Below are 14,301 nucleotides of genomic sequence, written 5' to 3' on the forward strand. Positions count from 1 at the left end.
GAGGAAGGAGCAGGGAAGGGTTGTAGCTTGTTCCCAGTGTTATTCAATCTGTAAACTGAGCTAGCAGTAAAAAAGACCGAGGACAAATTTTGATGGGGAACTAATGTTCAAAGAGAAGAATTAAAACTTTGAGGTGTGCCAGTGATACTGTAATTCTGTCAGAGCCATCGAAGTACTTCGCAGAACAATTGAATGGAATGGATAGTGTCTTGAAAAGGGGCTATAAAATGAACATCAATAAAATTAAAATAGTGGTGCAGGAATATAGTTAAATGAAATCAGGGGATGCCAAAGTAATTGATTGGAAAATAAGATATTAATGGTAGTATACAAGTTTTGTTATTTAGGCAGCACAATTGATAACTGAATCAATTCGAGGAAAAAAGAAATTTGTGGTACAACTTGACTAAAAGATGGGATTGAGTGACAGGACACTTAGGCAGATTCAAATGGATGTAGGTTGCAGTAGTTATTTGGAGATGAAGAGCCTAACACAGGAGAGCTGCATCAGACCAGTTTTCAGACTGAAGACTGCAATAACAACTACTACTAAACCCTTAACTTTCATGTTCATTGATGCTGTTCATTTGTGACATTAATTTCATGTGCCTTATACGCAGAATTCTAAATTACTGTACATTTAATGCCATTTCTAGTCTCTTCATTTTGTTTTGTTGGGGTTTGCTTTAGACTCTCAACAAAGAAACTTGCTATTCCAAAAATCTTAAGATTCATTTCATTGGATTATCAAATGTAGTCCAATTTATTGCCTTTCATTCTTTTCTAACTGCTTTTTAGTAATCTCACTAATCTGAATAAAGTGTATTTATCTCACTTTTCACCTTTAATGTGTAATTTTGTATATCATATGTAATGTGACTCTTGAATTGAAAAGTGGAAAATGACTGCTATCACAAAAATGTTTAGGATGTGACCTAAAAATATTTATTGTTTGAGAAATTGACCGGTGAAGACTATATAATATATTCTTAATGGAATATTATTGGGTTATGACCGTAGTGGTGGTGTCCTGAGTAATATTTTGGCAAGTTTCCTACTTTTAGACTTCAGGAAAAGTTCTTGGAGTCCAAAGAAAGTAATGAATCATATATTTTGGGGTACACAACTCTTCTCCTGGGACAGCATCAGGAAATTTAGTAACCCCACCAGTAATGGAGAACAATTTGTTACTCAGAAATAGTAAAAAAACACACACTCCAGACAATACATGTTTGGCACTCATATTGCATGCAGGGTCATCCACTGCTAAGATAGCCAGAACTCTGAGCAGATACAATATACGGACTGTATTTCATCCAACATAAAAAAAATTAATGCATTGAAATCCCTCAAAGACCTACAGGATTATAGACACCAGGTGTTTACAATATTAGATGTGAGTGTAGACATAAGCTCAACAACTGAATGAAACTTTTCTTTGCAGTAGTGTGTGGAGCACATAAGAATCATTCCTTTGAGCCAGCCTGACAAGTCTATAGCAGCAAACTAAATCAGTGAAGGACACAATTTTGCTTTGAACAGATGAAGATGGTATATTCTTTGTAGAAATCAAACTTTTATTTCAGTCAAAGACTTTTGAATTCTATATATTGTAAATGTTTGGTCACTATTTACTTCACTGTTTTGCTCATTTCATCATAACGCACCTTGACATTGGATTCCAAGCTTCTGTGATCAAGGAGGTGGCAATGATAAGAGTAAATGATAGTCGCACCAACTGGGAAAGGAGTTCCACCGAAGATCTGCTCGAGTTTCTGAGTTATCGTATATTTGCCAAGATTGCTCCTGGTTGGGCAGTGGACATTATGAATTGGAAGTCCACACTTCCAAATGATTCATTTGGTCTTCCTGGTGATGTTCTCTCAGGAAAAGAGGAGTGTTGTCAAGAATCTATAAAAGAAGACTTCCTACAGGCTCCTGGAATTTTGCCTGAAGATGATGAGCAGGAAACTTGTTAAAATGCTGCTTCAAGAACACTATTCATTAGTTGTCAACCCAGGAAGATTTAATCAATGAAATTTGCTGGTAAAGCTTGCTTTCTCATAGATAAAATATATTGTCATAGTGGGTTGCACAGGTACAGATGAGCCTTACATCCAGTGGTGAACAAAAACTGACTGATAGCTGGTCCCAGCCTGACCCAGTGCTAGGATGCCCTTTGTATGTGCTACTGGTTGGCAGCACATGAAATGCAAAAGCAGGCAACTATTACTCATCTAAAAGTCTGCATCGACTTTTCACAGCTGCCACTCAGGTGGTTAGACTTTGCACATGGGATGATTATTTACAATTTTTAGCATGCACCACTTTAATGTCAAACAAAGAAATCTGATTCTACTACTAGATGATTAATTTGATACTTCAGTTATCAAAAAGGTATTCGTAAACTGTTCTGGTAAAAATAGAAGTCCAAGCAGTACCTTTCTTTGCAACACTCCCCCCCCCCTTTCCATTAATGTTCTGCCAAGTATGTTGCTGTTTCAGGACTCAATTGAATGGAATTTTGTACTATTTAAACTTTTTGTTCGTTACGCGGAAAGTAGCTCTGTTTTTATAAAGTTGTTTGTTAAATAATAATGTACTGTGCGTAGAACTCGGCATTTATAAACTTAAAAATAGCATAGTACTCTAGTAGATATTAAGCTACTAATAGCAGATAAACAATAGCTATGTAATAAAGCTGAGGAGGCAGCAGCTTTCTTACTAATTTACTTCATTAAATTTATATGGATTAGTGTGCATATTAGTTTCTATGACTTTTTGTCTTGTGTTAACTTATATATCTTGACTTGTTCCATGTCCCTGTAGGTTTTTCTTGATGGGATCTGTGGATCAGACCTTTGTTGCATTGCCAGCATAAGCAGCTAGTTTCACTAACTAACTAACTGCAAGGAAGGCCCTCGCACCCTTTTTTTTAAAAAAAAAAAAGAAAAAAAAAAGCACTCAGTTGTCAGGCCACGAGTGGTCTACCGGGACCATTTGACCGCCATGTCATCCTCATTGGAGGATGTGGGTAGGAGGGGCGTGGGGTCAGCACACCACTCTCCCGATCATTATGATGGTATTCTTAAGCCGCTACTATTCAGTCGAGTAGCTCCTCAATCGGCATCATGAGGCTGAGTGCATCCCAAAAAATGGCAACAGCACATGGCGGCCTGGATGGTCACCCATCCAAGTGCCGACCACATCCAACAGCGCTTAACTCCAGTGATCTCACGGGAACCGGTGTATCCATTGCGGCAAGGCTGTTGCCCCCCTCGCACCCTTGCTGAGAAGTACTTAAGAGAAAGCAGAACTACATGCCTGAAATGTATTTTACCAGTTGCTTTCACTCAGTGACATTTCTGTGTTAGCATGCAAATCTGGCATTTGCTAGGATTTGTTTTTCTGTATTTTTATTTGCACATTATTTTAGTGCTCATTCTTGTGGTGGTATAATAGCATGATGGCTTCCATGCTTTGGTACTAGAGTGACATTATTGTTTACCAGGTAATGATAGCGCAACATTTTTGTTATAGAAAAATTACCAGAAAACTGCTCCTCTAGAAATGGTAATAAATCCTACCACAAATGGTCTACTAAAGCATTTTTATATCTGATTGAACCATAGAAAAATACCTGATGCAGATTCCTTATCACTTATTTCTCCAACTAAAAGTACCTTTGTAGCAGAGTGCATATTTTGTAGAAGGCTGATGTGTCATCAGCTTTCAAATGTTGACTGATTCTGAGGCTAATCAAGGTAAAGCATTTGAGTAGTGTGGCTGGGATGAGAAATCACAAACAGAAATATACATAATGATGGAACTGTAAAGGGCAAGGTGATGCTTTGTAGATAATTGTTTCTGTACATGATTAACTTAGGTTAAAACACATGAAGTCCTCTTTGAATTTTCTGCAGTCAAAAATTAAAAAAAAATTAATAATAATAAAATGCATTTTCAAGAGGAACATCATTATCCAGTGAACACTTTTTATTTTGGAATGATCAATTTATTTCAGGATTATTTCAAAACAAAAACAGTGATGTAGGAAAATGGCTTCTCCCAATAAATTCACAGTGGTTGTGGATCTATGTATACAGAGGACTATTATGTGCTCTCAAAAAAACAAGAATATTCCTCTCATTTCTACGGTTATTTCAGAAATACTGTCAGCATATCTGCCAAATAATGCCAAGTGCCTTGAGCTCTTTGCAAGATACTTGCTACCTGGATGGACTAGTTGGGGAAATGAAGTCCTGAAATTGCAGACTTTATCACTGTATCAGTCCCATGAAATCTCTCGGACAGGAGATGAAACATAGTAAGTAGTAAATTTCAGTTTGAGGTTTTTGTCAAAGCTTAAAATTGAAATTTGTCTTTGCTTTGACAGTCAGATGTACTTGAGGGTCGGGCCTTGAGCAAAACAATTTCTTCTTGTTCACTGCTTCTCAAAGATTTTTCAGTGCTGATACAACCTCAGCACATATCTTTTACTTTGCTATAAAAGGTTAATAATGGACAGATATATGCTGTTCAGTTTGTGTAATGATGATTCTGTTAATTCAGTGTACTAAAATGTTTGCTAAGTCCATTGTAATATATTAATAAAGAAAATATAAAGCATAACACCTCTGCAGTTGTACACTATATGTAAATTATCAGTGCCTTTGCACTAAAATGATGTACTACTATGAGCTGTATATAAAAATCATGCAACAAAAATCAAATGAGACTTAATTCCATTTTATTATTCCTTTCTTGTGAATACATCAAAAGTTACCATGTAACTGTCCATGATAAAACTTGTCGAATAATAATGTGATTACATCCAGGTATCATTTCTAGTTCAAAATACATGAGTTTGTATCCCACAGTTCCTTGTAATTGTATTTTGAAATTAAAACAGTACCAAATCACATTAATTGATCCAAAGAAATTGAAATGAGATGAATATGTATTATGAATCAGCAGTTACTGAACATCAGAATTTATACATAAATGCTGTACCAATTAAAAATCCAATAAACATTTTTACATACTGTGGTTTTCTTCTGAGACTGAAAAATATAATACAGTTCCAATCTCTGTTTTTGCATTAATAATGACAATGATAAAAGTAAAGCAATAACTGAATAATACTGGCAATTGTGATGTAAGAGAGGCTACAGTTACATTACACATTAAAAATGTTTTAGTGTGTAACATTTCCAGGGTTTAGTCACCATGTGCATTGAAAAGGTGTATATTGACATTATTGGAGCTGCCACACCATGTACAATGCACTATTATTTGTGCCTCATAGGATTCTCATGAAAATATGACTATTACAGTGTCCATGGTCATTGAGGAGACTAATGCCCGTTCAGTTGTTTTCCATTCACTGCCAGAGTAGTTCCATTCAATTTTGCTGCAGTAGCTGTCTCACTGCGATATCCATTTGGGTTCATTGTCTGCCAACGCCAAAAATCTCTGCCTGAAAGTTGAATTAGTGGTTACTTCTCCAGAGAGTAGTTTCGACTACAAAATACACATTCTAAATCAATTCTTATGCTACTAGTCATAAAAATTACAACTGACAAGATCAATCTGCATTTTATTTTTGTTTTTAATGCTAAAGATTTCCTCTTGTTTCTGAGATCACCTAAACTGTGGACCAGTATATCTGCAACAGATTATTTTCAGCAACACCTTAAAAAAAGGTTCAAATGGCTCTGAGCACTGTGGGACTCAACATCTGAGGTCATCAGTCCCCTAGAACTTAGAACTACTTAAACCTAACTAACCTAAGGACATCACAAACATCCATACCCGAGGCAGGTTTCGAACCTGCGACCGTAGTGGTCGTGCGGTTCCAGACTGAAGCGTCTGGAACCACTCGACCACATAGGCCGGCACTTGCCAACAAACAGTTGGAAAGAGGGAGTGTACAAGACATTTCGACTTGAGGTTATAGCTGTTCTAAATATTTTTGACAAATGGTGGACAACTACCATGACACCATGTGCCTTACATTCTAAGAGTAAAGGAGATCTTTCACCAAATAGCAGAAGCATGGAGTCATCGACAAACACAAAAAAAAGAAAGCAAGGTTTTGGAAGAAACCCTTTAATGACATTACAAAGGTGTGTTTGCATGTGCTGTGCCCCTTCTCCCTTCATATCTCTCTCTCTCTCTCTCTCTCTCTCTCTCTCTCTCTCTCTCTCTCTCTCTCTGCACGCGCACTCCCTCCTATGCACTTACATTGTGCTGGCCGAACACACAATGCCAATATTGCAATTTGTCAGGTGGACCAGAGTGAGGGGTTGTGTCGGGTGGGGTGCATAAGGGGAGAAAGAGGCAAGAAGCAGGAGGGGGGTTTGGGAATGGCTCAGAGGGAGGCAATAGATGTGCAGGATAGGAATGCATGAGGGAGGGGTGGCAAAGCCATAGGCTAGGCATGAACCACAAGGGCACTGGAGCCATTGAGTTCCTGTAGTGTGGGGTGAAGACGTGGAGCAGTGGGTTAGGAGGGGTGCAGGACAGAGGAAGGAAACTTTGGCAGAGAGTGCGAGGGCCAGTTTAGGAGGGGGTGAGAATGATCTTGGATATGTATTCCATCACTCACCCAAAGTACACAACATCCTGGTCCATTCCTATGCTACTCTCACTCCCAAACTCCACACTGCAGGGGTCATATGACCGTAGCGCAAGACCTCCCCGATTCCCTCACTCAGCACATCCTACTCACAAGCCCTGGTGCCAGTGTCACACACACTTAGTTCACACACTTTCTGCCCTTCTCCCCTGCATCTCTATCCTGAACATCTACTGCTGCCATCTGAGCTACTAGCTACCCGTCCCAAACCTCTCTTCCCTTGCTTCCTGCCTGCCTCTTTCTCCCTCTACTCATCGCACCTGACAACCTCACACAACAGTCCACCCATCAAATTACAAACATGGGAGAGCAAGTGCAGTCACCACAAAATGTGTGTGTGTGTGTGTGTGTGTGTGTGTGTGTGTGTGCGTGTGTGAGAGAGAGAGAGAGAGAGAGAGAGAGAGAGAGAGAGAGAGAACTCATTTAAGAATTTCTACAGAAAGCTAACAAAGTTGTCATTCTTTTTGCGTGCACCCGACAATGACTCAACACTACTGGTTACTGGCAAGCTCTCTCCTTTACTCCTGAAGTATTTTCATTTTGTCAGGACTTTCCTTACCATATTTATAGAGATAATCAACGTGTGCATGCCCCTTATCATGTGTCTTTTCAGTCAGTACAGTGAAATTTGAATTAAAAGAAAAAATAAATAAATAAAAACTTGGGAACCAATGTTGTGAAGTTCTCAATTTGTGCCAAGGTGTTAGCAGTCAATAATAATTTGTTGGTGCCTAAAAGGTAAGTAGTAGCACAGCAGTGTTTCAGATGGATATAAGACTGCGTTGGAAACCAAGAACAAGTAAGCCTACATTAATTAAAATGCTAATAAGGATTCAGATTTTCTATAAGAGCATATGCATCAAACTTGCTAATATGGTCTCATGTTAGTAACATGATACTTGTGTAGTCTGTGGAACTTTGATATTGCAACAAGAGTTCCAAAACTGTCCATGGGCAACTTAGGTTCAATGGCATAGAAATGCCAGGATTTCACACAGTAGTGTTCATCAAAGTATTAAATGTCAACTGGAAAAATGCATTTCATGGTGGTGGTGGTGGTGGTGGTTGTTGTTGTTGTTGTTGTTGTTGTTGTCGTCTTCAGTCCAGAGACTGGTTTGATGCAGCTCTCCATGCTACTCCATCCTGTGCAAGGTTCTTCATCTCCCAGTACCTACTGCAACCTACATCCTTCTGAATCTGTTTAGTGTATTCATCTCTTGGTCACCCTCTGCGATTTTTACCCTCCACACTGCCCTCCAATACTAAATTGGTGATTCCTTGATACCTCAGAATATGCTGTACCAACCGATCCCTTCTTCTAGTCAAGTTATGCCACAAATTTCTCTTCTCTCCAATTCTATTCAATACCTCCTCATTAGTTATGTGATCTACCCATCTAATCTTCAGCATTCTTCTGCAGCACCACATTTCAAAAGCTTCTGCTCTCTTCTTGTCTAAACTATTTATCATCCATGTTTCACTTCCATACATGGCTACACTCCATACAAATACTTTCACAAACGACTTCCTGACATTCAAATCTATACTCGATGTTAACAAATTTTTCTTCAGAAATGCTTTCCTTGGTATTGCCAGTCTACATTTTATATCCTCTCTACTTCGACTATCATCAGTTATTTTGCTCCCCAAAAGTTATTTTGCTCCCCAAATAGCGAAACTCCTTTACTACTTTAAGTGTCTCATTTCCTAATCTAATTCCCTCAGCTTCACCCGAAGCTTAATCCGACTACATTCCATTATCCTTGTTTTGCTTTTGTTGATGTTCATCTTATATCTTCCTTTCAAGACCATGTCCATTCCATTCCATTGAGCTGCTCTTCCAGGTCCTTTGCTGTCTCTGACAGAATTAAAATGTCATTGGCAAACATCAAAGTTTTTATTTCTTCTCCACATATTTTAATTCCTACTCTGAATTTTTCTTTTGTTTCCTTTACTGCTTGCTCAATGTACAGATTGAATAACATCGGGGAGAGGCTACAACCCTGTCTCACGCCCTTCCCAACCACTGCTTCCCTTTCATGCCCCTCGCCTCTTATAACTGCCATCTGGTTTCTGTACAAATTGTAAATAGCCTTTCACTCCCTGTATTTTACCCCTGCCACCTTCAGAATTTGAAAGAGAGTATTCCAGTCAACATTGTCAAAAGCTTTCTCTAAGTCTACAAATGCTAGAAACGTAGGTTTGCCTTTCCTTAATCTTTCTTCTAAGGTAAGTCGTAAGGTCAGTATTGCCTCACGTGTTCCAACATTTCTACAGAATCGAAACTGATCTTCCCCGAGGTCGGCTTCTACCAGTTTTTCCATTCATCTGTAAAGAATTCGTGTTAGTATTTTGCAGCCGTGGCTTATTAAACTGATAGTTTGGTCATTTTCACAACTGTCAACACCTGCTTTCTTTGGGATTGGAATTATTATATTCTTCTTTAAGTCTGAAGGCATTTCGCCTGTCTCATACATCTTTCTCACCAGATGGTGGTGTTTTGTCAGGGTTGGCTCTCCCAAGGCTGTCAGTAATTCTAATGGAATTTTGTCTACCCCGGGGCCTTGTTTCGACTTAGGTCTTTCAGTGCTCTGTCATACTCTTCAGGCAGTATCATACCTCCCATTTCGTCTTCGTCTGCATCCTCTTCCCTTTCCATAATATTGTCCTCAAGAACATCGCCATTGTATAGACCCTCTACACATTCCTTCCACCTTTCAGCTTTCCCTTCTTTGCTTAGAACTGGGTTTCCATCTGAACTCTTGATATTCATACAAGTGGTTCTCTTTTCTCCAAAGGTCTCTTTAATTTTCCTGTAGGCAGTATCTATCTTACCCCTAGTGAGATATGCCTCTAAATCTTTACATTTGTCCTCTAGCCATCCCTGCTTAGCCATTTTGCACTTCCTGTCAGTCTCATGTTTGAGACGTTTGTATTCCTGTTTGCCCGATTCATTTACTGCATTTTTACGTTTCCCCCTTTCATCAGTTAAATTCAATATATCTTCTGTTACCCAAGGATTTCTAATAGCCCTCGTCTCTTTACCTACTTGATTCTGTGCTGCCTTCACCATTTCATCCCTCAAAGCTACCCATTCTTCTTGTACTGTATTTCCTTCCCCCATTCCTTTCAATTGTTCCCTTATGCTCTCCCTGAAACTCTTTACAGCCTCTGGTTCTGTCAGTTTATCCAGGTCCCATCTCCTTAAATTCCCACCTTTTTGCAGTTTCTTCAGCTACAGTTCATAACAAACAGATTGTGATCAAAGTCCACATCTGCCCCTGGAAATTTAAAACCTGGTTGCTAAATCTCTGTCTTACCATTATATAATCTATCTGAAACCTTCCAGTTTCTCCAGGCCTCTTCCGTGTATACAACCTTCTTTTATGATTCTTGAACCAAGTGTTAGCTATGATTAAGTTATGCTCTGTGCAAAATTCTACCAGGCGGCTTCCTCTTTCATTTCTTCCCCCCCCCCCCCCCCCCCCCCCCCCAATCCATATTCACCTACGACGTTTCCTTCTCTCCCTTCATGGTAGTAATTAGGAATGAATACTGTATGCATTCTCTGACAACTGTCAAGTAATTCATCCAACAACCTACATGTTAAAAATTTACTAGTTTAGGTTATGTGACAACAGATACACCTGATGTTAAAAACACTGCTAGGGAAGAGAGAGTTCAGATGTGGATGTTAGAAATCAAGGTGCTGATTGTATAAATGATGGTCACCAAGTACAGGATGTTCACAAGAAGGCTGGAAGGGGTTCCATATTTGGCAGAGCAGATAAACTGTCTGCAATGAAAATGAAATGGAGGTTGGCAGGACTTATAGTTAGGCAGATGGGCCAGGAAAGAGGTAAAAGACCGAAAAGACAATCTAATGGTAACATGCCGTAGTGGCATGGATGTACCATATGTGGGTGAAGACCATAATGCATGCAAAAATGTTGAGAGGGCCTTTATCAATAATGCATATCAAATAGCTGATGATGATTAAATCTGTCTATAAGATGCAGTTAGCAAAATTGACTCAAATTTAATATGAAATAAGGCCTCAAGAGCACCTTAGTTTTGTATAATAAAATGCAGAGAAAAGCATAACTGTTGCACATTCAATCTGAAAGAGAATGCAAAGAGATTGCACACAAAACTCGATAGAAATTTGTGTATCCATAAGAAGAGCTAAGTGTGAGAACTGTAACAAACTCACACAATCAAACTACCAGAAAAAAACTTACAAAAAGTCTTAAAACATTCTTTATGCGAACTCAGTGTAACAAAAACCTCACTCTAGTTGCTACTGGTCTGGATACTGTGAAAGCCAATGTTAAGTCTTTAATCATTTTGCAGAAAGATTAAATTTGGGCTGAGAGGGATTAATCTATTAGTTTGAAGGGGGAAAATGAAATTTGCAGACTTCCATCCTCTCTTGAAAAATCAGCAATAGAGCCCCAAACGTATTTATGGGGTGCTACTCAAAAGTTCCCAGAAGGTGTGTGTAGCTTGTGAAGTCTAGCCAATAAGACTAAACACTGCCAGGCGGTACATCATACATAGGGGTCCCATTTGTCCCAGTTTTTTCAGGACACTCCTGATTTTTAAGAAAATGTCCTGGTGTCCCCAAAGCCTCTTGGTTCTCTTGCAAAGTCATTGATTCTGATCTTGGGAACAACTGCATATATTTGTACTGTTTCTACTGCTTGCAGCACTGACTTTGATAAACTATCTTAATATTACCTGTGTTAATCAAGGGGAAAACTTATGTGTAAACTGAACAGCAAGACCCTGCAAGAATTCCCATGTTTTAAAAGACACAGTGAGAATGCTGACTGTACAGTTTGTGGTGTGAACTTTAGCATGGGACATGGAGGACGCACTGACATAGTAACTCACATTAAGTCAAACAAATGAAGTTGCACTGCTGCTTTAAACATCAAAAATTGATAAGCAAATTTTAGTGCAAGAAGCCACATTTGCATATCACACAGTTATGCACAACCAGTGTTTTATGTCCATGGGTTGCATCACTGACATAATTAAATCCTTGTTTAACGAGACGTTCTCATGCCCACAGGCAAAAATCAGATCATTTATCATGGATGTGACTGCACCGTTTGCTACAGAACAAATAATGAAGGAACTGAAAGAAGCCCAGTCAATTTGAGTGATGGTAGATTCTTCCAGCCACACAGATGTGAAGTTGGTTCCTTTAATGGTTGGATTTTACCATCCAGGTAAAAGTGTCATAGTGGAAGTGTAGGAGATGTTGAACTTTGGTGCTGAAAGTGCAGAGCATTTGACTTCATATGTCTTAGAGCTACTGGAAAAGTTTGATCTTTAGAAAAAGATTGTAGCAATTTCGGCTAACACAAATACCAGTTATGGAGGAAAGAAAAGGAAAGGTAAAAACCATCTTTATTCTAAGTTTCAGAAAACAGTAAAAATAATTTAATAGTTAAAGGATATCCTGTACATATTGTGCACAATTTTGTTGTAACTGGCACAGAAAGCTTACCCATCGATATACAGCTCATAATTGGTAAAAATCTATCAACATTTCCACATCCTACTTCCTAAAACTTGACAAGTGTCCTATCACCCAGAAGATTTTTTTCAAAAATCTACCCATCAATTCCTTTCAGCCCAGTTAAGCAGTTTCTCCAACTGTATTCTGTGCAGAGAAGGAAGTAACTGTAACTGAAGTTGCTGACAAACTAAATATTTCGCTCAACAAACTAGCAGCCAGAAAATCCAAAAGATTTTTCAGACCTGCTATACAACAGTTGTTAAATGAGTTGGAAAGTGAGAGACTAATGAAATCTGATCAGTATAACAGTAGCATTACAGCTTTCTGTGATACCTACACTGGATACATTTGTTAATGATGTAAGCCATTTCTGGAACCTCTCCATCCGATGTAGCAGATTGCCCAAAATAAAACCAGTAGCTGGATTAGTGTTCAAGAATTGTATAGTTTTGTTGAATTTAGTGCTTTGAACTTCACTGCGGATGAGGGAGAATTGTTTTATGAGTACTTTCGTGTAAGTAAATAATGTGAAGATAAACTTCTAAACTGAAATATGAAATCAGACATTATTTTCAGTGAAAAATGGCAAGAATGTTTTATCCAATTTCACAATGGGCAAGTGTGCGTAAAAGATTTTAGAAGCTTGGTTGAAATTTCACTTGTTCTAGGTACTAATGCATTGAAAAACAAATCATTCTGTGAGTTCATTGAAGTAGAATACAAGATAATATCAGGCAAAAGTAAAATCAGATGGTTCTCTCCTCCACCAGCTGCAGAAATACTGACCCTACAAATTTTCTTAGAAGATAGATTAAGGAAAGGCAAACTTATGTTTCTAGCAATTTTAGACTTTGAGAAAGCTTGTGATAATGTTGACTGGAATACTCTCTCTCATATTCTGAAGGTGGCAGGGGTCAAATACACACAGCGAAAGGCTATTTACAATTTATACAGAAACCAGATGGCAGTTACAAGAGTCAAGGGGCATGAAAGGGAAGCAGTGGTTGGGAAGGGCGTGAGACAGGGTTGTAGCGTATCCCCGATGTTATTCCATCTGTGTATTGAGCAAGCAGTAAAGGAAAAAAAAAAAGAAAAATTTGGAGTAGGAATTAAAATCCATGCAGAAGAAATAAAAACTTTGAGGTTTGCTGATGACATCATAATTCTGTCAGAGACAGCAAAAAACCTGGAAGAGCAGTTGAACAGAACGGACAGTGTCTGAAAAGGAGGATACAGAACGGACAGTGTCTGAAAAGGAGGATACAAAACGAACATCTACAAAAACAAAATGAGGATAATGGAATGTTGTTGAATTAAATCAGGTGATGTTGAGGGAATTAGATTAGGAAATGAGACACAGTAGTAAATGAGTTTTGCTATTTGGGGAGCAAAATAACTGATGATGGTCAAAGTAGAGAAGGTATAAAATGTAGACTGGCAATGGCAAGGAAAGCATTTCTGAAGAAGAGAAATTTGTTAACATTGAGTATAGATTTAAGTGTCAGGAAGTCGTTTCTAAAAGTATTTGTATGGAGTGTAGCCATGTATGGCTGTGAAACATGCACGTTAAGTAGTTTAGACAATAAGAGAACTGAAGCTTTCAAAATGTGGTGCTAATGAAGAATGCTGAAGATTAGATGGGTACATCACGTAACTAATGAGGAGGTACCAAACAGAATTGGAGAGAAGAGGAATTTGTGACACAATTTGACTAAAAGAAGGGATCGGTTGGTAGGACATGTTCTGAGGCATCAAGGGATCATCAATTTAGTATTGGAGGGCAGTGTGGAGGATAAAAATCATAGAGGGAGACCAAGGCTTGAATACACTAAGCAGATTCAGAGGGATGTAGGTTGCAGTAGTTACTTGGAGGTGAGGAAACTTGCACAGGATAGAGTAGCATGGAGAGCTGCATCAAACCAGTCTCTGGACTGAAGACCACAACAACAACAATGCATCTATCCCAAAGTGTGTTCTCAGTAATTAAACTTTATGAACAAATGAAAAAAAGACTTAAATTGTTGTTGTTGTTGTTGTGGTCTTCAGTCCTGAGACTGGTTTGATGCAGCTCTCCATGCTACTCTATCCTGTGCAAGCTTCTTCATCTCCCAGTATCTACTGCAACCTACAT

The 14,301-nt window shown here is 38.6% G+C and overlaps 2 protein-coding genes across 4 annotated transcripts in view; one reads left to right on the plus strand and one right to left on the minus strand.

Annotated features, from left to right (window-relative positions):
• LOC126190799 (N(6)-adenine-specific methyltransferase METTL4) overlaps positions 1 to 5,057 on the plus strand; it is a 74,898-nt gene extending 69,841 nt beyond the window's left edge. The window contains exon 5 of the mRNA XM_049931348.1: positions 4,168 to 5,057. Within this exon, the coding sequence (XP_049787305.1) occupies positions 4,168 to 4,328 (161 nt within the window). The 3' untranslated portion in view covers positions 4,329 to 5,057. The remainder of the gene's footprint in view (positions 1 to 4,167) is intronic.
• LOC126190800 (UDP-glucose 4-epimerase-like) overlaps positions 4,734 to 14,301 on the minus strand; it is a 40,789-nt gene continuing 31,221 nt past the window's right edge. For all 3 annotated transcript variants that reach the window (XM_049931351.1, XM_049931352.1, XM_049931350.1), the window contains exon 8: positions 4,734 to 5,479. In XM_049931351.1, coding sequence (XP_049787308.1) covers positions 5,358 to 5,479 — 122 coding nt within the window. In that variant the 3' untranslated portion in view covers positions 4,734 to 5,357. The remainder of the gene's footprint in view (positions 5,480 to 14,301) is intronic.

The sequence above is a fragment of the Schistocerca cancellata genome, chromosome 6 (assembly GCF_023864275.1).
Source record: "Schistocerca cancellata isolate TAMUIC-IGC-003103 chromosome 6, iqSchCanc2.1, whole genome shotgun sequence".
Lineage (NCBI taxonomy): Eukaryota > Metazoa > Arthropoda > Insecta > Orthoptera > Acrididae > Schistocerca > Schistocerca cancellata.